We start from the raw sequence: 22,247 nt of genomic DNA, 5'->3' as shown, positions 1-22,247 counted from the left end.
GAGCTAGAGGCCAAAATCTACAGGTAGGCACTTTGCAAAAAACAGCTGTGTTTTCTGTCAAAAAATGGGATGTGTCCATGTTGTGTTTCGGGGCATTTCCTGTGGCGGGCGCTAGGCCTACCCACACAAGTGAGGTATCATTTTTATCGGGAGACTTGGGGGAACGCTGGGTGGAAGGAAATTTGTGGCTCCTCTCAGATTTCTGAACTTTCTGTCACTGAAATCTGGGGAAAAAGGTGTTTTTTTAGCCACGTTTTGAGGTTTGCAAAGGATTCTGGGTAACAGAACCTGGTCAGAGCCCCACAAGTCACCCTATCTTGGATTCCCCTAGGTCTCTAGTTTTCAAAAATGCACAGGTTTGGTAGGTTTCCCTACGTGCGGGCTGAGCTAGAGGCCAAAATCTACTGGTAAGCACTTTGCAAAAAACAGCTCTGTATTCTGTCAAAAAATGTGATGTGTCCACGTTGTGTTTTGGGGCATTTCCTGTCGCGGGCGCTAGGCCTACCCACACAAGTGAGGTATCATTTTTATCGGGAGACTTGGGGGAACGCTGGGTGGAAGGAAATTTGTGGCTCCTCTCAGATTCCAGAACTTTCTGTCACCGAAATGTGAGGAAAACGTGTTTTTTTAGCCACTTTTTGAGGTTTGCAAAGGATTCTGGGTAACAGAACCTGGTCAGAGCCCCACAAGTCACCCCATCTTGGATTCCCCTAGGTCTCTAGTTTTCAAAAATGCACTGGTTTGCTAGGTTTCCCCAGGTGCCGGCTGAGCTAGAGGCCAAAATCCACAGGTAGGCACTATTTTCTATGAAAAAATTGATTTGTCCACGTTGTGTTTTGGGGCATTTCCTGTTGCGGGCGCTAGGCCTACCCACACAAGTGAGGTATCATTGTTATCGTGAGACTTGGGGGAACTCTGGGTGGAAGGAAATATGTGGCTCCTCTCAGATTCCAGAACTTTCTGTCACCTAAAGGTGAGGAAAATGTGTTTTTTTAGCCACTTTTTGAGGTTTGCAAAGGATTCTGGGTAACAGAACCTGGTCAGAGCCCCACAAGTCACCCCATCTTGGATTCCCCTAGGTCTCTAGTTTTCAAAAATGCATAGGGTTGGTAGGTTTCCCTAGGTGCCGGCTGAGCTAGAGGCCAAAATGTACAGTCAGGCACTTTGGAAAAAACAGCTGTGTTTTCTGTCAAAAAATGGGATGTGTCCACGTTGTGTTTTGGGGCATTTCCTGTCGCGGGCGCTAGGCCTACCCACACAAGTGAGGTATCATTTTTATCGGGAGACTTGGGGGAACGCTGGGTGGAAGGAAATTTGTGGCTCCTCTCAGATTCCAGAACTTTCTGTCACCGAAATGTGAGGAAAACTTGTTTTTTTAGCCACTTTTTGAGGTTTGCAAAGGATTCTGGGTAACAGAACCTGGTCAGAGCCCCACAAGTCACCCCATCTTGGATTCCTCTAGGTCTCTAGTTTTAAAAAATACACAGGTTTGGTAGGTTTCCCTAGGTTCTGGCTGAGCTAGAGGCCAAAATCTACAGGTAGGCACTTTGCAAAAAACAGCTGTGTTTTCTGTCAAAAAATGGGATGTGTCCATGTTGTGTTTCGGGGCATTTCCTGTGGCGGGCGCTAGGCCTACCCACACAAGTGAGGTATCATTTTTATCGGGAGACTTGGGGGAACGCTGGGTGGAAGGAAATTTGTGGCTCCTCTCAGATTTCTGAACTTTCTGTCACTGAAATGTGAGGAAAAGGTGTTTTTTTAGCCACGTTTTGAGGTTTGCAAAGGATTCTGGGTAACAGAACCTGGTCAGAGCCCCACAAGTCACCCCATCTTGGATTCCCCTAGGTCTCTAGTTTTCAAAAATGCACAGGTTTGGTAGGTTTCCCTACGTGCCGGCTGAGCTAGAGGCCAGAATCTACAGGTAGGCACTTTGCAAAAAACAGCTCTGTATTCTGTCAAAAAATGTGATGTGTCCACGTTGTGTTTTGGGGCATTTCCTGTCGCGGGCGCTAGGCCTACCCACACAAGTGAGGTATCATTTTTATCAGGAGACTTGGGGGAACGCTGGGTGGAAGGAAATTTGTGGCTCCTCTCAGATTCCAGAACTTTCTGTCACCGAAATGAGAGGAAAACGTGTTTTTTTAGCCACGTTTTGAGGTTTGCAAAGGATTCTGGGTAACAGAACCTGGTCAGAGCCCCACAAGTCACCCCATCTTGGATTCCCCTAGGTCTCTAGTTTTAAAAAATGCATAGGGTTGGTAGGTTTCCCTAGGTGCCGGCTGAGCTAGAGGCCAAAATCCACAGGTAGGCACTTTGGAAAAAACAGCTGTGTTTTCTGTCAAAAAATGGGATGTGTCCACGTTGTGTTTTGGGGCATTTCCTGTCGCGGGCGCTAGGCCTACCCACACAAGTGAGGTATCATTTTTATCGGGAGACTTGGGGGAACGCTGGGTGGAAGGAAATTTGTGGCTCCTCTCAGATTCCAGAACTTTCTGTCACCGAAATGTGAGGAAAACTTGTTTTTTTAGCCACTTTTTGAGGTTTGCAAAGGATTCTGGGTAACAGAACCTGGTCAGAGCCCCACAAGTCACCCCATCTTGGATTCCCCTAGGTCTCTAGTTTAAAAAAATGCATAGGGTTGGTAGATTTCCCTAGGTGCCGGCTGAGCTAGAGGCCAAAATCCACTTTGCAAAAAACAGCTCTGTTTTCTGTTAAAAAAATGGGATGTATCCACGTTGTGTTTTGGGGCTTTTCCTGTTGTGGGCGCTAGGCCTACCCACACAAGTGAGGTATCATTTTTATCGGGAGACTTGGGGGAATATAGAATAGCAAAACAAGGTTTATTGCCCCTTATCTTTCTCTACATTTTTTCCTTCCAAATATAAGAGAGTGTGTAAAAAAGACGTCTATTTGAGAAATGCCCTGCAATTCACATGCTAGTATGGGCACCCCGAAATTCAGAGATGTGCAAATAACCACTGCTCCTCAAAACCTTATCTTGAGCCCATTTTGGAAATGCAAAGGTTTTCTTGATACCTATTTTTCACTCTTCATATTTCAGCAAATGAATTGCTGTATACCCAGTATAGAATGAAAACCAACTGCAGGGTGCAGCTCATTTACTGGCTCTGGGTACCTAGGGTTCTTGATGAACCTATAAGCCCTTTATATCCCCGCAACCAGAAGAGTCCAGCAGACAAAACGGTATATTGCTTTCAGAAATCTGACATCGTAGGAAAAAGTTACAGAGTAAAACATAAAGAAAAATGGCTGTTGTTTTCAGCTCAATTTCAGCTGTTATTTTCTGTAGGAAAACCTTGTAGGATCTACACAAATGATCCCTTGCTGAATTCAGAATTTTGTCTAGTTTTCAGAAATGTTTAGCTTTCCGGGATCCAGCATTGGTTTCACACCCATTCCTGTCACTAACTGGAAGGAGGCTGAAAGCACCAAAAATAGTAAAAATGGGGTATGTCCCAGTAAAATGCCAAATTTGTGTTGAAAAATGTGGTTTTCTGATTCAAGTCTGCCCGTTCCTGAAAGGTGGGAAGATAGTAATTGCAGAATCAGAAACCCTTTGTTGATGGCATTTTCAGGGAAAAAACCACAAGCCTTCTTCGGCAGCCCTTTTTCCCCATTTTTTGGGAAAAAACGAAATTTTCACTGTATTTTGGCTATTTTCTTGTTCTCGTCCAGGGGAAACCACAAACTCTGGGTACCATTAGAATCCCTAGGATGTTGGAAAAAATGACGCAAAGTTGGCGTGGATAGGTTATGTGGACAAAAAGTTATGAAGGCCTAAGCGCGAACTACCCCAAATAGCCAAAAAAGGGCTCAGCACTGGGGGGGGGGGGAGGGCCAGCAGCTATGAGGTTAAGGAGGAACAAGCCCAGTAGACAAATAGAGAGGAATAATAAGAGGAGAATCATAATTGTAAGGATACATAATGAAAAAAGTGAAATATTGTGCACTCAGGAGGTTCTCAGCAAATGACTAAATGAGCACATACAATGTCTCATAGCAGCAAATGATTAAGTTAGCATTGAACACGTAGCCCTAACAATAGTTACTAGATAAGTCCGTAATTTGGAGACACATGTGCCTAACAAAATAAGTATGAGGTCCCTATTGCCATTGTCATGATTAGTAATCTTGTAGTGAAGCAAGAACATTTCACCCTTGTCATTTTAGGCACTTATCCTTTAAGTCTTAATTATTATTCAATAATTTTTTCATCACATGCAAAGACGATCCAGAACTCTGGAGTTGGGGGCTCATTCAAATGAACAATCACAGGATTAACAGGACAAATGTATTTATCAGTTAATGCAGTGATATATATTTTTTCAGGCATGGTATTTGGTATGATCATAGTAAATATGTGATCTTGCACACCTCGCATTTTCCAAAGCAAGTGATAGCCGCACAATTGTGAGCATTTACGCAGATTGTAATTAAGTTGAGATATGAGGCAGGGTATGCCCTAAATTGCGCTATTTGGGAATGTGTCCAATATGAGAGATTCAGTATAATATTTTTTTAGTCTAGAAAATCTCCTCTTGCTTCTCTGCACATGTGGAGTTCATAACATTGTGAAACCATCTTGTTGTGTTAGTAATGTATAGTGTTACACGTGTTTGAACAAATTTTAAATTTGTGAATGTGCACTGCTAGATTCAGAATGTTTCACACTCGGCAGGACAGATCAGCTGTATATAATTAGACATAGTGAAAGGACTCACTAATCAAGAGCAAGACTCGCAAGAGATGAAACGTATGAGTGGTGTTTGCTGAAAAATAAATAAAGACATTAAATTTGGGATTCCGGAAGTGCAATGAACTTCTTTTGCATTATTGATATTTCAGAGGTGGTCTCCCTCGTCACCAGCACCAGCAGTTGAGTGTGTGGTCGAGTCTTTTTTTTTAGTGCTTTGTGGATATACATATATATATATATATATATATATATATAGGTATATATATATAGGTTTACTAAAAAAACACAAATTACGGGGACGTTATAGTTAGGTTGACGTTTTACCCATACTAAACCATATAAATTCAGCAGTTATAGTTATTCTTGTAGTTATACTTATGTTAAGAAACTATACCTCAGTGCCCAAAGTTACTTTTCGGCATGAGTTATAGTTTCTTCAGATAGGTATAATTATAAGTATGACTATAACTGCTGAATTTATATGGTTTTATATGGGTAAAACATCAACCTAACTATAATGTCCCTTAACCTTTTATTATTTTTTTCTGTGAATTTTTATACATTTTTTTTTAACTCACACGTTAATATACGTGTCAGGTTGCAGCAAGCCGATCAGGGCCTTGCTTTACCCCAGGATCCAAGGAGGATCCTCGAATCCGCAGATCAGCTGGAAAAAAAGGACAATTATTTGGCCAATGGAGGTCCCTAAGAGACTCCTCCATGTGTCCTAGGGGGTCAGGATACAGGTATCCTTCTATGTTCTTACACTTTTTTCCTCACCCTCCCAGGCAATGCAAGAAACAAAATGGTGGCCGCAACTTTTCTGTTGGGTTGCGCCTAGTCAATCAGAGCCTTGCTTTTCCTCCGTATCCACAGAGGATCCGAGGAGGATCCACATCCCTATATATAAATGTGTTTTTCATTTATTAATTAGAAAAGAACTGAACAGATTTACACCCAATAACAAAAACTACCCTTTTTCTGGACCAAGAGTTACCTTTCTGCCAAATTTGATGTCATTCCATCCATTGGTTTCGGTACTATCACTGTTCAAAATCCCTATGGAAAAATGCATGGGGGAAACACGTTTTGGGACCCACACTTTTTCTCGGCCCCACTTGAAAAATCACTCAAGACATTCCAGACAGCAGCTGAAGTGACCGCTGCTGTTTTTTGGAAACTTTTGTGAAAATTCTTCAAACAACGCCAAAGTTATTAGCAAAACAAAAACTGCTTTTCCTATAGAAACTAAGTCCTAACTACTACATGGTGGCGACTTCCACTAGGAGATACATAAATATGTATGTATATACACAAACCAAAAAATATGATCCTGGGCTCCTGGGGGATTTTCAATCACACCAAAAAAAGTACATCCACATCATCGGTTCCTGGCAAGTTTTGGGGTGATCCATCAAGTGGGAGACAAGAAAAGGGGGATGCTAAAATCTTGATTTCCCATGTTAATTCCCATAGGTACCAAGAGAACTGATTGACCGGCACCAACTCAGAGAAGATTATTATAGGACTCCAAGACTCATCCGTCCACAGTGGATTGGTCGCAGCTATGCACAGCAGCCCCAGCTGGTGGTTGGTAGAAATGCTATGCACAGCCATGAGCTTATGCTCATGACCTCACTTATTACACCACTCATGACATAGAAAATGACATCATGATAACATCACCGCAGCTTATTGTATTAAGTCCCAGACAGGTACAGAGGTTCTTTACTTACCATCAGACCATGCTGTGCACATGCACTCACATCTGAGCGCTCTCCTGGAACAGCAACAGTCACCTTAGACTCAGAGGAACATGAATGCCTATGGAGTCCTGGTGAGCAGTGACCCCCTTTTGTGGTCATCGTATAGCCGTGTCTGGGGACATAAGGTTCTTACAGTTTGGTTCCTATCTATTTCCCTTTACAGTCTTCAACAATATTTGATGGTCCTTGGGCCTGCCTCCATCTAACTGTGCCAGCAGGATTCTGGCATCAAAGGATCTGCAGTGGTGGCTGGTTCTGCTTACTGGAACGTGTGGTATTGGTCACAGGCACCTTCAGTGGTGGAAAGAGCTCACCTCCTGGGACTCCTCCTAGACCAATAATAGCTCGGCTCCACAATTTTGTTGACAGAGACACAGTCCTGCATTAGGCCAGGCAGAAAGTAGAACTATTTTGCGTGGGATACAAGGTCATGCTATTCCTCGACTATACGCTAAAAGTCCAACAACAAAGGGAAACCTTCCAGGCAGTCAAGAAAAAACTCTGTGCCATGCAGATCACATTCATGTCACAATTTCCAGTGCGTCTCAAGGATATCTAAAATGAAAAGGCTTTGGGCCTGATTTAGATATTAGCAGACAGGTTACTCCATCACAATAGTGATGGATATCCCGTCTGCTGAAATCGAAATCCTATAGGGCATAATGGGATTTAGATTTCAGTGGATGGGATATCCGTCACCATTGTGACAGAGTAACCTATCCATCAAATTTTAAATCAGGCCCTTTGTTTTTAACATTCCGGCAACGTGCTGTCTGCTGAAATCTAAATCCCATAGGACATAATCGGATTTAGATTTCAGAGGATGGGATATCCATCACCGTTGTGACAGAGTAACCCATCGGCCAATTTTTAAATGAGGCCCTTTGTTTTTGACATTCCGGAAAGTGCCTGAGTCTGGATAAAGGTGGCCCTTCCCTGGGATCGGGGATCTGTGGAAAATCTCTTGTAATGGAGGAAAACTCAGGCGATGGCCTGGAGTCCACTCCCCAAGCAACACAGAAAGGACAGGTGTCACCACAAATCAGTAGACACGACCCCCTACAGTTCGCACAGACAGCGCTTATTCTCCACTGATAGGCCCCAGACATACCGAGAGGAGGCCAAGTAGACAAGTAGTGACTTTGCCTGTCAGACTTATGAAGCACTTTGTTAAGCTGGAAAGTCATATCCTTTTTCTTTAGGGTTGGAGGACCTCCCCTTTGACAGTTGTGTTTTGTTTGGGAGTTATGTTCTATTTTCTAGAGTGACAGGTGCTTCATGGGGGGAAGTGTAGGTTGGTGGAAGGGTCTGGGGACCAGTGGCTGGCTGTTGCACTGGAGTTCAATTGGACGATAAGATGTGTATTTCACTCTTGCACGAGCTTGATGGAAAGGCCCATATTGATTAATCACTGATGCGAACACACACACATTTTCCAAACTACTGTAGAGACAACAATGGCAAGTCATGTAGGGGAACATAGGATAGTCTCCTGGAATGTCAACTGCCTCAATGATAAGATGAAACAAGGGGCCATACTGTTGTATGTGAAAAAACATACACCCATGGTAGTTCTACTCCAGGAGACCCAGCTCCTGGAGACCCGGTTTCCCTTTCTGGTCTGCCACGACTTCTCTCGGGTTTACTACTCAGACTACATGTAGAGATCTAGGGGGCTGGCTATATTACTACATTCCAGCTACCCCATGATCAGCAGAGCAGATTTGTTATCCTCAATGTCATGCTGGATGGAGTGGCATGGATACTGGGGAGTGTATATGCACCACCGCAATTGCTGGGAGTGACCCTTGCACTAGTGGTGGGTCGCCTGACTGCAGCCATCCCTGGGCTCACTCTACTGGGGCAGACTTTAATGATTTGATGGATCCTGCAATGGATACTACATCTACATCAGCAGTCCCCTGAGCTACTAGGCTTGAGTCCTAGGTAAATGCCTTATGTTTGGTGGACGTTTGGCATCCCCACCACCATACAGAGTGGCAATACACATACCATTCTTCCCCATATGGCACTTCTTCACGGCTTGATTACTTTTTCCTCCCATCCTCGTATTAAGAGATGGCCACTTGGTCTCACATACTTCTCTGGGTGCTATCTGACTATGCCTCAGTGGTCCTAGTGGTGGGCAGGGGCACCTGGGATGAGACCAGGCTGGGACAATTAAATGCATGGTGGCTGCATGACAAGGACCTAGTAGAAGAGAGTAGAGAGACTATAACAGACTATTCCGATTCAACAAGGTCTCCATGGACTCCACAGTGTTGCTGTAGGAGACGTTCAAGACAGTCCTCAGGGGCCAGGCTTTCTCTGCTATCGGCGGTCGTTAGTGCCATCACAAGGCGGAGGTGCAGCACTTGGAGGGTGAGATTAGGGACATCGATGGTGAGACAGGAGACCCACACACCCAAGAGGAGCAATGTAAGCTGGCACAGACACATCTGGATCTCTGCAATAAATTATTAGACTCTGCAAGAATGAGTCAGCTCCAATCCCTGTGAAGGGTCTGTGACATGGGCGACAAGGTAGGCAAACTGATTTATTGGTTAGCGACTGAGGAGGTCCACAGAGGGTGATGTCGTAATGGGAGCAGTAGGACTGGCAAAATGCTTTGCCTCCACGTCCAGAACCTCTATGCAGCCCGGGAAACCCCCACCTGGGAGCTAGAACAACCCCTTATTCATGACATTTCCATCAGGGAGTTGTCGATCTCAGAGTCCAGAAATCTCAGTAAGCCACTCACCACTGAGGACATTCAGCAGACAATATCAGCCATGCCCTCAGGTGAAGCCCTGCTTAAATTGTACAAATGGTTTGCTCCTTTATGGATGCCACACCTGCTGGAGCTCTACAAGTGTATACTCACCAGTGGCACACTCTAGCAGGACCTGTGGCTGTAACTGTCACTGTCCTGAAACCTGACAAGCCACCTGAGGATGGAGGATCTTACCAATCCATACACCATATTCCAACTTGGAAGTAAAGATCCTGGCTAAGGTCCTGGCAACATGCCTGGCAGCAGTGGTCTGCTCAATTGTCCGTTATGCCACAGAGGAATACCTGCCAATGCTTGTGGTGGCTCTGTGTGGGCTTTGCCAGCTTGGGTGAGCTGAGGGGCAATGACATGCTCCTCCTTGTGGACATAGAGGGGGAATTTGACATGGTTCTCTGGCCCTAACTCTTTGCAGTTCTACACCAGTTGGGGTTTGTCCCTCACTTCTGCCAGTGGGTATTGATGCTCCATACTGGGCTGCGGGCCCAGGTCAGAGTGAACGGAGCTCTCCCCACCTATTTTTTGGTTGAGAGGGCCACCCATCAGGGTTGCCCCTTTTCACCCTTCTTATTCACCATAGTAATAGAACACCTAATAGAGCTCATTAGCATAGATGCCAGAGTCAGCAGCTTTGATTGGGAAGACGGTGAGGAAGATAGAGTCTCATTATACGCTGACGACATGTCCTATTCATACAGGAACCCCTCCACACTCTCCCAAGTCTTATGGAGCTCCTTGACATTTACAGTATAGCCTCTGGCTTAGGGATCAACTGGTCCAAGTCTACCTCGATACCTACCCATGGAGAGGTGTTGGGTATCTGGGTGCACCTGCACCTCAAGATAGCAGGTGATACATTTTGTTACCTGTGTATGTCAGTCACCTTAACCCAACCACAATACCGGGATCTCAATGTACTCTCCTTGGTGGCCCAAATACGGCGAGATATGTCCAAGTGGTCCAAGCTGCAACTGTCCATTGCAGTCAGGGGGGACTCTTAAAGATGGTAGCTCTCCCTTGCTTCCTATTTGTAGTAAAGTGCAATATCCGTACCCAATACTGCCCTTGTTTTTCACTGAACTACTGTCACATATTACCACCTTTCTCTGGGCCTGGAAAACTCCCAGGGCGTATTTTGCAAAATGTTATCGCGGCCCCTATGAAGTTGGGTTGGGCTGGATGGATATTTGCTTATACTATTGGGACTTGCAGCTTGTTACCATAAATCACTGGTTCCAGCAGACAACAGTGACCCAGCCCTCAGACTGGAACTTGTGCTCTTTTGACCTCATGGTCTGCTTTCTGTATTATGCAGTTGAGAACCCTCACGCTCACTGCAGCTGGTAACCCATTTGGCACTCTTACATTTGTGGTGCCATAGCACACTTACAGGAGCTACCCCCTTATGGGATGCAATGTGGTTAGCTGAGAATGCAAAACTAGACCGATTCCAGCTGTGGGATCTGATTAGCATCTGAGAGCTGGGTGATGTCTGGAGAGATGGCCATATGTACTCTTTTTGGGGCCTGGCGAACAACTTCTGCCTTCACCCCTCCAAATTCTACCACTATTCTCAGGTGAGACATGTCCAGGATCACTAAAGAAGACAGGCTTACAGCGCTCCCTGAATATAACTCAATTGAGTGCAAACTAGTGACTGATACTCTAGGAAGGGATGAGATATCCCGGCTCTACAAATCCCTGGTCACGCTCTCATCTGACCCCTTGGGAACAATGAGGGCCAGGTGGGACGACGATGTAGGGACCTTAGACGACAACAACTGGGTGAGGGTGATGATGGCCCCTAGGACATTAGCGATATCAATGAGATTACTCCTAGTCCAATTCAAATACTTCCACAGGATTTACTACTCCCCTGAATGCCTCCGGTGCATGGGCGCAGTGCGTTTCTGCACTGTGGGTCAGAGCTGGGTCCCTTTTATCACACTATCTAGACATGCCCAGGGGCACTAGTGTGTTCGGCACTGATTGTTTGACACAAGGGTCAGGTGCTGGGTATCTCACTGGAGCTTGATCCCAAAATAGTTTTAATAGGGCTATCCAAGCACTTCTAGTGACAGCATATATGGTAGCCAAAAGAGATCTGGCCAGATACTGGAGGGATGAGCAGCGCCTGCCTATACAGGAGTGGATTCGAGGCATACATTCCACAGAAATTCGACCAAATCTGGGGTGTGTGGATTGGGAAGTCCAACTGCTGTTGTTATGCTCAAATATTACGATGATGTGTGCCCCTGCTTCAGTGGCTGTGATATAGATCTTTAATGCCTTTTTGTGAACTTTTGGGTAACCTACTTGATTTGTTCACTGTTCATACTGTGGTCCACGTGGTTCAAGCTCAAAGTTTGCCTTGTTTATTTTGCTGAAGAAATAAAAGCAAAAAAAGTGTCATAAAAAAGATAACTATGACTGATTAGGGTTTGCAGTAGGAGTCGATCAGATTTAGTGAAATAGATAATATTATTGGTTCAGTTGAGAGTCAGGGTTGAGGTTGTATTATGGGTCAGTTGAGGTCAGGGTTGAAGCAAATACATAGTCAATGTAGTGGGATGGATGTAACAACACATTGCATTATATATTTACTTCATTGACAGAGGAAGGTGGAGCTTGTGGTTCTGTGGTTAGTAGCAGACAGACTGTAATCCTATCCCAGTTGTGACACTTTAGCTAGTTCTGGCTTTTAAAGATAATAGAACTTCACATCTCTCATCACATACATTAAAAATGAAACTACAAGTGACAGAATGCAACATATTGCTGACTGAAAAGCCAAGACTGGTGAAGGTGTCACATCACACATAAAAATAGAGCAACTTGACAGCTATGCAATGGCAGCATTCACGTTAAAGCCATAAGGGAACAATTGCAAATGTTCTAAGTGCCTATTTACCTTTGATTATAGCTTGAATATAACTTTAAGTAAACACCTGCCACTTCTAGAGGACTCTTTTAAGACACTAGTAGAAACACAGTGCTTGAGGTCAGGTTTAGGTTTACTGTACTGTTATGTAATGCAGATTTGTAGAGTGCACTATCACCCTGGAGGGTATCCTTGCACTGAGCAGGTGTGAGTCTAGGCACACCGAGGGCCTAGTGGAATTACTCAAAAAGCCAGGTCTTCAGCTTCTTCTGAAATTCAAGAAATGAGGAGGAAGCTCTTTTGTGTAGTGGGACATTGTTTTTATTCCGAAGGGGGCTTGTTAAGGTTGGTACGGCATGTAGATAGCTACCCTGCGATGAGGTGTTGCTTGAAGAGATGAGGTTTCAGCTCCTTTCATATGTGAATAGGGGAGGATCCGCGTGGGCTTTGGTTTGGCATGTGTTCCACACCCATTACAGTACAGTGCCTGGCACGTTGCTACTATGAATTAATTAAATCTTTTATTTTTGGGGTGGTAAATATGTTAGCACTGAAAAGATTGTCAAGCGCTTGTTTTCCAATACGTTTTCTTGTTCCTTAAGTTCACCAATTTACAGAGCAAACTAAGATTTGTTTCTCACCATAGCTATGCCGAAGTTCGGGCTGAAAGACGGCGCGATCTTGGTTTGGAAGAGTCCACGACAGAAGCGGCTGCAGCCTCTGTGAAGGTGAGAGCCCGGAACACAAACAAGGGACAAGAGGAAGCCCCTTCTCAACAATTGCACAACTCTAGCACTCGCCACCTACCTGCAATAGACTAATCACTGAGTGCCTTCCAACACATCCGCCTAGATGATGTATAAAGATGTAAAGACATTGTTTAGCCTCATCACTGAAAATTCAGTGTCAGTGGAAAACATGATTCCCCAGCTCTGAGCACGGCAGAATTAATTTCTCGCACTTACCCCATAGTACATCACATGGTGCAAAATTCACATATTTAAACAAAAACATGTTTCTAGGTCACACATTCCAGAAGGTGTACAGGAGGCAGCATCTCTCATCACACAGCTGGCACCTTTTTCATTTCCATTGCTGTACTCCGGAACACGTTGACAGGTGTGCTTCATGGTGTAAATGTCCCCAAACAATGCACTGGTAGTGGAGCCTTGTGCTTGAAACAGGAAGCACCTGACAAGGAGGGTGTAAAGTGTTAGTCCTTCACTGTTTTCCACGTTTTGTTTTATTATTCATGCAAATTCATGTTTGTAACAGACACATTGTTCTCAAAGTTCAATTATTTCTTACACAGTTTCCAGTTCCCAGAACACCAATTATTTCAAGTCGGAAAATCTTGAACAGGTTGCATTTTCGAAATCCCAATATGTTGGATACTATAGAGTATCTTGGTGAGACGTCCAAAAAATGTGAAATGCTCCAGACTGTTCTGCAAGGGTGTTTCTTAATTGAATGAGGTATTGCCAAGGTTTATTAGTCTGAACACAAAATGAGCTCAAAGCAGAGGGCACGTTTTTAAAATATGACTGGGATGCATGGAGTGACAGAGGCACACAAGAAGTGTGCACAAGTTGGCTCTACTGAGTACAACATCGGATATATCTTACACAAACTATTTTACCTTTTGGCGGTAGAATGACTAGTTATTAAAACGCAGGCCCTCTGCTTCAATGTAAGTTTGAAACATTAATTATTTGGGAGTGGGTAATAGTTGTTATTCTAGCACTAGTCCTAGTCACCGTAGAGAAAGTGCGGATGTATATTTAGGGGATCATATTTATTATTCTATCTCCATTTCTGCTAACATTGCGCAAACATTTTGGGAGGGGGGAGGAATTTGAGAATTACTATTCTAACTCCAATTCTATTAACATTGGCAACCATGCCCATGTTAGGGGGAAATATTTAGTTTTCTAACACCAGTCAAATTAACATTAGGAGCATGCATATATGAGTGGTTTTCAAATGTACTATTCTAACTTTGATGCCACAAACATTGAGGAAAATACTTATATATGGAAAGTCATAGTTACTAATCTAGCTCCTACATGACTAAATATGAAACAGAGGTTCTGATTTACTTTCTTAATTTAAAATAATCAACTTTTTAACAATGGAATGTGCGTGTGTTTTGACCATGATATATGGCCGCAAAATATTTTGGAGTCAATATTCTGGCACCACACTTACTTCAACTGTGCGGTTGGTGCGATGCGCACATTTGTACCTGGGTGCGTCAGCGCACACAGAACCAAGGGGGGGGGGGAGAGGGGTCAGGAGGAGAAAGATTGATGTTTAGGTGTTGAGTCAGTGAGAAGGTGCATTTGGCAGAGATGGGCTTTTGGATTATTCCAGGGGTAAAATTTGTCATTTCTGTTCTATGTGTAACACTTTGATTGACGTGACACTACTTCATTTTCCAGAGCCACAACAGTTATAAAGACATCCGGCACTGTGCAGCGAACCAGGAGACGAGTAGGGACCGGATGTCTGTCTCCTCTCATAGCTCCCGGAGGTCATCACACACGGCACTATCTGACTCGGCATGTACGTATGGCACTCTGATGACCAAGGAGGTCTCAACACTATGGCTTTCTGATAAATCGCCCTCAAGGCAGCATTGTAACACATACACTTTAATATGTGGCATGAGCTAAGCTTTTGCACCACAATAAACATGAAAAAAATAAATTATTGTGCAATGTGGTTACCGCTTCTTCTGCTAATTCCAATTTGGAATAGTTTGTTTTCATGTACCAACACTAAATAAGGACCAAACAAACGTGCAAGTAAAAAAAGTCATTCATTTCGGTTGCAATGGATTAATATTTTCACTTTTTTCCCACCTCCCCAAAGATCTTGCACAGTGAAGACAATCAATGTTACTCAAATGTATCCCTCACCCACCTGCAGACTTTCTGTGGTTAATCACTTGGAGAAGCAACATTATCACTGTGTTAGCGAGTGTGGACTGCACTGGAGAGCTCTGCAGAGGCACTCCATCATGTTTTCCATGTGATAACGACCAGTGAGTCTCTCATAGGGTTTGGTGACACTGGAACGTAAGCATGGCTGAGTCATGCCTCTGTGCCTGAGAATATTGTAATTGTGAATTTATGTTTGATTCATAGACTTCAACATAAAATCATTAAGTGAAAAAATTGCTGGTGAGTGCAGCGTTCACGAACACCACGATTATTTTGTTCCTCAAATGTTAGTTCCGTAGAGTACAAAACACAAAGAGTCAGTGATATGCTGGTATTGTCCTCATCCATCGGCCTGCAAGAGGGGGTTCGGAGCGAGAAGATCCTTATATTTAAGCAAAAGTTAACAACCTAGCTCAAGATGAGGCTTCCCATTTATCACATCGGTGGCAGAATGCACTGAAATGGACAACTTTTAGCCCGATTTTAACTAAGCCCCGAATTCCAATGCACAGGTCAGACTGACTGTGAAGATACCACAATGATGAACAAAAGCGGGACAGCACATAAAGTTCTGTGTGCATGGTGTCAAACATGCTTATTCATTTTGTGATGCTGTTTTTCTATTATTATTTTTTTGAGGGGCAGGAGTGGTGGGGTTTGGGTATTTTTTAATTAAATTTTTTGGGGTGGGGTTCAGGATAGCTTTTTTTTAGGGCTTAGCGTGGGTGGGTGGGGGAGACAGGGTAGTTTACTTATTAGGGGGAGGTTTTAGGGCTCAGGACGGGTGGAGGTGTCGGGTAGTTTAGTTTTTAGCGGTGGGGGTCGGAGTAGTTTTTTTTTAGAACGGGGTGGGCGGGTGAGAGGGTCAGGGTACTTTAGTTTATGGGGTGCGGGTTGGGATATATATTTTGTTTTTGGGCTTAGGACGGTTGAGGATAGTTTTGGGCCTCAGGGCGGGTGGGGGGGGTTGCATGACAGAACCGCACATGCGGTTTCGCCTGCTTTTCCACACACGCCTTTACTAGGCATGCTTTTACAACAAAATTTGTTCTAAAGGCATGTGTGGTAAAGGCATGTGTGTAAACAACGCGTTTGTGGATATAACCATATTGTTAAGGCATGTGTTATTCCGGCATGCATGGTTCCATAATGCAACCACAGTGCAGGGACCCCCTGGCCAGCACAGTCACAGTGTTCACTGTCTGCTTTGTACACAGTGAACATTGCAAGGGTGCTGGTGCACCCTGCACCCAACAGCATTGCCGCCGGCTTGATTACGACCCGGAAACAATGCTATAGGGTGTTCCCCTCTAGGCCGGCGGGCAGAAACTCAGGTTACCATCTGCCAAACTCGTAATTAGGCCCTATGTCTTTAAGGACTTACCAGTCCAGTTTGAAGAACAGTGCACTGTAACTACTGGCTCTCAATTCTAATTTTTCGCATCACATAAGAAGAAAGATTTCTTTCAACTAAAATCGACTGTAAATATCTAACCTGTATTTCCACCTTAATTTTGTGTGTGCTCCTAGTTATTCAATCAGAAGAAATATTTTTTCACAGTTCACAACTTGAAATCCATCAGGCTTATCATGATGAAGGGTATATTTCTCTGGAGTGCGTTATTTTTAAAAACCTAGAAACAACTTTATGGTAGAGAAATCCCTTTGCACTCTTTCCAGGGAATGCCCCTTAGTTACTGTAAGTCATTCAGTGGTGAGTTTTTTGCGATATAATTTATTTTTATATATGAGAAGCCAGGTGGAATGTATTGACATTGAATTACAAAAGATGGTGGCACTTTCTCCATTCATTTTGTCTGGCATTATTTCATGTCTTTGCCAGTAAGGTAAAGCAGTGCTTTGTGCAAAAACCATGTCTGGATGTGATAATATGTAGAGAATGTGTGTACACATATTTGTTGTGTGGCATTTTGTCATGGTGATGAGGTGTTATTGTGCTATGTTCAGATGTTTGCTTTACATATGTCAAAAGTACTGCTACATTTGCAGCCAAGGGCACCACATGCCCTTAAAGCTCCCAGGACAGTAACCATTTACCACTATCTAAGGTTGTTAAACAGTCCTGCTCCAGGTCTTCAGCTGTTTAAGACACTTGTCAGTCTAAAATTGTGGCAAAAATCATATCCTAAAACAGCACTTTCTGTGCTCACTGCGTGAGATACAGCCCTGCCTCTCTAAGGCCACAGTTAACAAATAGTAAAGGTTTAAGCGAGTAATATTATAATTTACAGTGAACACAAAACCACTACACTACTTAGCTTTGTATCATACAAACTCACTGGTTGTGTTAGATAAAGATTGTACAACTCTAAATTCATAATTTCTTTATGCTTCTTTTAGCGACATCATCCATGCGGCCCACGGAAGCCAGCACGCCTTCGAGACAATCAATACCAATGAGTCAACAAGACAAGACAATGTTGAGGCTGGCACCCAGCAGCACTCAGGTATCACAAAGCAACCAATTTCTAATGATTCTTTGTAGGGCCTGCACACTGTTTGTGAATCATTTGTAAACTCTCTTAATTGCACCTTAAACATTTTTCAAATTAGCACAAAGCCAGACAATATTTTTGCTTTTATCCTAACTAATATTATTTCCACTACTCTAAAGTTTGCTTCATATGTGTCTCTTGGACATTTGCTTGATTTGTGTATCTGACCATGAACAGATCAACATGAATCACACTTGACGTATTGAGCATCATTGGCTTAGGCCTCTGTACGTTTATGGACATGGGTGGTAATCACACTTGCTGCTGACCAATAGGTACCCCACATTACATTTTACAGAATACTTAGTAGCATTAAATGGTGGTATTTGCTGATAAAATATTATCACTAGCAAATGACGCGTTGCACCAAGGGTAGGAACAAGTTTGCCTGGGCTCACAGAATACAGCAGGATCCCTGCCTTGCTGTAGTAATTTGGTGCATTGGCAGTCTTGGGCACTGTCGATCACTGAGTAATGTCCACCCACTCTCACTGATCTGGAAACAGCCCTCACCCAACAGTAAGAAATCTGGGAGGGCTCCTCATTTCAAAAGCTGCCTTCACACTAATCCCTGTTTAGAATCAACGTTTAAGATCCTTTGTTATATCTACTTTGAACTCTCAAATTCAAAGTTCTGTGGCCTCTGATTACCCCTTCCATTCTTCCTCTTACCGAAAGCTGCTCTATCTTTACTGGCAGAAAAGCTTTTTATGTCTCATGCTGGTTCATTCACTGTCATTCAGAAGGCAAATAAGAACGGAATGAATTACTGCTAAAGGTCGCAGGAGCAAAAGAGTAGCTTTCAATACATTTAGGATATATTTATCACAAGTCTATTTTCATCACCGATCCAGAATTTGTATAAATATCAAAAATAGACTGTGAACGAACTTTATCATTTTCCCAATCCCCCAAACATTTGAAAAAAGTGTGTTTCAGCAATAGGTATGCCTCTATCTCTCTATATGAAAAAGCCATACATCTTATTTTGTGATAATAGCACTTTGTATCTTGTCAATTCAGCATTATAATATTTTATTTTAATATTTAGCAATTATGCTTTATACATATACACTACATTATGGAAAATGGTCTTGTCAAGCATCAAGTGGTAAGTGTTTGAATCCTAAACTTTTCTCTAGCTCTTTTTTCATACTGTAGACAAATCACAGATTTTCCAAAAAAGCCACCTTAATAGTTTTAAGATAACTAATTCAGAAGCTTTGTCCAAATGTGCAGACAGTGTACCTGTCCAACTTTTTTAACAGCAAAATGTCACAAAAATCTTTGCAATGAAGATTTATTGATAAAATTGATTATGTTTCAGGGCAGTCTCACATGATGTTTCTCTTCATCCCCACTAAGGAACATGTATGTTGATCAGAGAAAAGAACAATGTTTACTCTCCTTTTTAATGTGATTGCCATCTGTTCTTTGTGTTTCAGGCCATAATACCCCCTCAAGTGCCAACTGAACATGTAACCCAGCATCATATGGCTCAGCTGACAGCCCCTCCTCAGCAGCCTACTCCGGTATATTTCTTTTATTTTTTCATTGTTGTATTTTAGGTATGATTGTCATTTTAGAAAGTTAGGTATGTGTCCTCATTCCTAACACGTTTGGTGCTAAAGATGCTATGTCACACAAGGTCAAGTCATTTTCTATATTTTATTTTATTATATTATTTGATGCCAGGGCTGTGCACAAAGGTCAGATCTTAGTCAGATTTTTACAATACTGTAGGAAAGTGCCCTCTTCCTTGGCATGGGTCCCCCCCATTGTCTGCCTGATGTTAGTGTGCTTGACTGTGTCTACTGGGATCCTGCTAATCAGGACCCCAGTAGTTAGTTAGTGTTCCTGACAGTCCTCTCTTCCAGATGTCCAAGTTTGGTTGGGCTAAGAGCTTGTCCCCCCCATGGATTAAAGTTCCCCCATGCACTGCGTGTTTTGCAGCTGCCAAGGCTTCTTGGCAACCTTCCTCCAAGTTCTTCATGCATCTTGAAGATTTCCCTGCACTTTTTCCTGCAACGCGCAGCTTCCTGAGTGGGTATCCGGCGGAATGGGAGCCTTTGCCGTACTGCTGCATGGCCTCTTCTGCAACTTCCTTGTCCCCGTGCTGTGGGACTCCTGTATGCACTGCCTGGTCTTCTGTGGGATCTCTGAGTTGCTGAGGGCCCCCTCTGACTCTCCATCCTGGGTAGAGTGCACCTGGTCCTTCCTGGTCCCGGGCAGCGTAATTTTCCACTAACCGAGCTTGGCGTGTGCCAAGCCTTGTTGGCGGACTCCAGTGACGCAAATCAGACTGCAATTCTCCACCTTGGATCCTCCAGCAACTCGACTTCGTCTTCTTGGGTGCAGTGCTGACTTTTCCTCTTCACCGGTGGTTCTCCTTTTGTACCTTCAGTCGGGTTAGCAGGGGCTCCTGCTCTTCCTGGGCTCTTCTGTGCTTCTTGGACTTGGTCCCCTTCATCCACAGGTCTTCTTTTCAAGGAATCCAATGTTGGTGTCTTGTAGTTTCTTCTGGTTCTTGCATAGTTCATAAAATATTGTTGCTGTTGGGGGATTTATTTTACAGTAGACTTCATGAAAATTATTTTAATTTAATATTTTTAAATTAATTAATTATTAAAATTAGTTTGCGATAATATAACTTGTCTATCTTTTACCTATACTTTACCATACGGAGGTCTTCGCTCCAACTGTGAAGTCTCTCTAAGGTAAAGTATAGCAAAAAGTAAAAACGTTTACATAACTTGAAAAAAATATAAAGGTGGGTCACAGTTTGTGCACTCCTGAGAGCACCCCCCAGGGACGAGGGAGCAAAGGGAGTTCCATGGACCCTCCGTAGATATCTGTTTGCAGGCGGGGGCAGTCATTCACTGCACCCTTCTGCAGGGGGATCTCTAGCCCCTTCTGGGTGCCACTTGCACCATGAAAGATGGCGCTGCCCTCAGGCCAGCTGCCAGTTCTCATATTCTCCAGTGGTGGGGGAAGCGTAATATTATTCATAGCACACACTAGCCCTGTGTGTATCTGACACACTAATTTGAAGGTGCGCACTATACAGCCCCAGCTAGTCACATGATCAAACCACAATACGAAAAGAGGCTAAGAAAGTGTGTCCACTTCATGAAATTATGGTAGAATGAGATCAGAGGTAGGGAATTGGTACACATGGTATGGCTATCTGATGGCTATCAAGAGCTCTTTAGCAGCCCATTAGCCTTTCTCTTTTTTAGCATCAACTCTGTATGTGGCATTTGTGTAACAATATCCTCACTTACCCATTCAATCACATGCACAACTCCACGAAAAGAAGTGCCAGTAATAAGAGATGATGAAAAGAACTTCGTCTTTGGGATTTATATGTCCGTGTATTATACCATTGTTTGCAAATACTTAGGGGACTCTTAATTAAAAAAAAAAAAAATATATCACTAACATAAAAATTAGCAGTGAACTAAAATTGTGCATCCTAAGGTTGATTAAACTGGTGTGCTATACTGCAGAGAAGCGGCCTTAGATACCTGGATGTTGCCCACTGAGGTTAATTGTTTTGTTTCTCTTTTATGCAGCCTGTGTACCACTTCCCTGCACAGCTAGGGATGATGCACCAACTCAAGGAGCAACTGGAGGAAAGGACCCGCATCCTGCAGGCAGACATCAAAACCCAGCAGGAGGAGCTCCATGTTATCAAAGAGCAGCTGCAGCTGGTGCAAGACTCCAACCTGCAGGTAGAGCACATCAAGCCTGCGCAGAACAGGCACTTACTGTGTAGTGAGCCACACACACCAAGCTTACTCAGCCCATGTGCAATTAGATCAAGCTTACGAAGTGCGCTGTCGAAGTACCATAAACATAGAGGAGGGGGCTTACTATAACTATTGCATCCTAGAAAGGAAGCAGGACATATGTCTTGTACCTTGCCCTGCAGTAAAAGCAGAGCTGCCATCGCGTTATCGAGCCTCTAACTATAACTTAGGAACTATCAAAGACAGCTATTACTGTTCGCACTCGAGACCAATACTGTGAGCAAAAGACCGTTTTAAGTTATGCGACACACTGGCTCTTCATACACCTTTTCTGACCTAAGTACATTCTTATACTTCAACATCTGCCACACTGCAGGCCTAAGGCACGTGTTGCAGTTCAAACTTGGGTGTAACTCGTAACATTTAGAAGTGCTCCCTACTCGTGACTTCCGTGCATAGCCACAAACACCTTCAGACTTGACTTCCTAGGGCTTCAGCATTTAGACACCCCATGCACATGACACCAGATAAGCCCTATCCCTGTCACGTTGACTCTTTCGAAAGATCCAGCCATGCCTCACAATCAGACTTTCTACTATGTCTTTTTTTTTTTTTTTTCTTTTTTTTTTTCTCTCTCTCTCTCTCTCTCTCTCTCTCTCTCTCATATATATATGCATTGCCCTGGGGTAGTGGTGGTCCCCGGGACTTTGATAAGCCCTAGGAGGGGGGCCCTCTCTGACCCCCCCTCCCATATTGTGTGAATGCCGCAGAGACCTGGCCCACCCGGGGCCAACAATATTGCCATAAATGAAAAAGAATACTTTTTAGCCCTGGGTGAGGTGGGGTGCCTGGGGGACCCTGGACCAAGACTAGGAGGTT

At 43.6% G+C, this 22,247-nt stretch overlaps 1 protein-coding gene across 1 annotated transcript in view; it reads left to right on the top strand.

Annotated features, from left to right (window-relative positions):
- Window positions 1-22,247, top strand: part of PASD1 (PAS domain containing repressor 1) — a 267,352-nt gene that overhangs the window by 192,781 nt on the left and 52,324 nt on the right. The window contains exons 12-16 of the mRNA XM_069205967.1: window positions 12,802-12,883; window positions 14,597-14,720; window positions 17,462-17,568; window positions 19,062-19,148; window positions 21,192-21,350. Of these exons, the coding sequence (XP_069062068.1) occupies window positions 12,802-12,883; window positions 14,597-14,720; window positions 17,462-17,568; window positions 19,062-19,148; window positions 21,192-21,350 (559 nt within the window). The remainder of the gene's footprint in view (window positions 1-12,801; window positions 12,884-14,596; window positions 14,721-17,461; window positions 17,569-19,061; window positions 19,149-21,191; window positions 21,351-22,247) is intronic.

This window comes from Pleurodeles waltl, chromosome 2_1, assembly GCF_031143425.1.
Source record: "Pleurodeles waltl isolate 20211129_DDA chromosome 2_1, aPleWal1.hap1.20221129, whole genome shotgun sequence".
Lineage (NCBI taxonomy): Eukaryota > Metazoa > Chordata > Amphibia > Caudata > Salamandridae > Pleurodeles > Pleurodeles waltl.
This window is presented reverse-complemented; position numbering and strand designations above follow the sequence as displayed.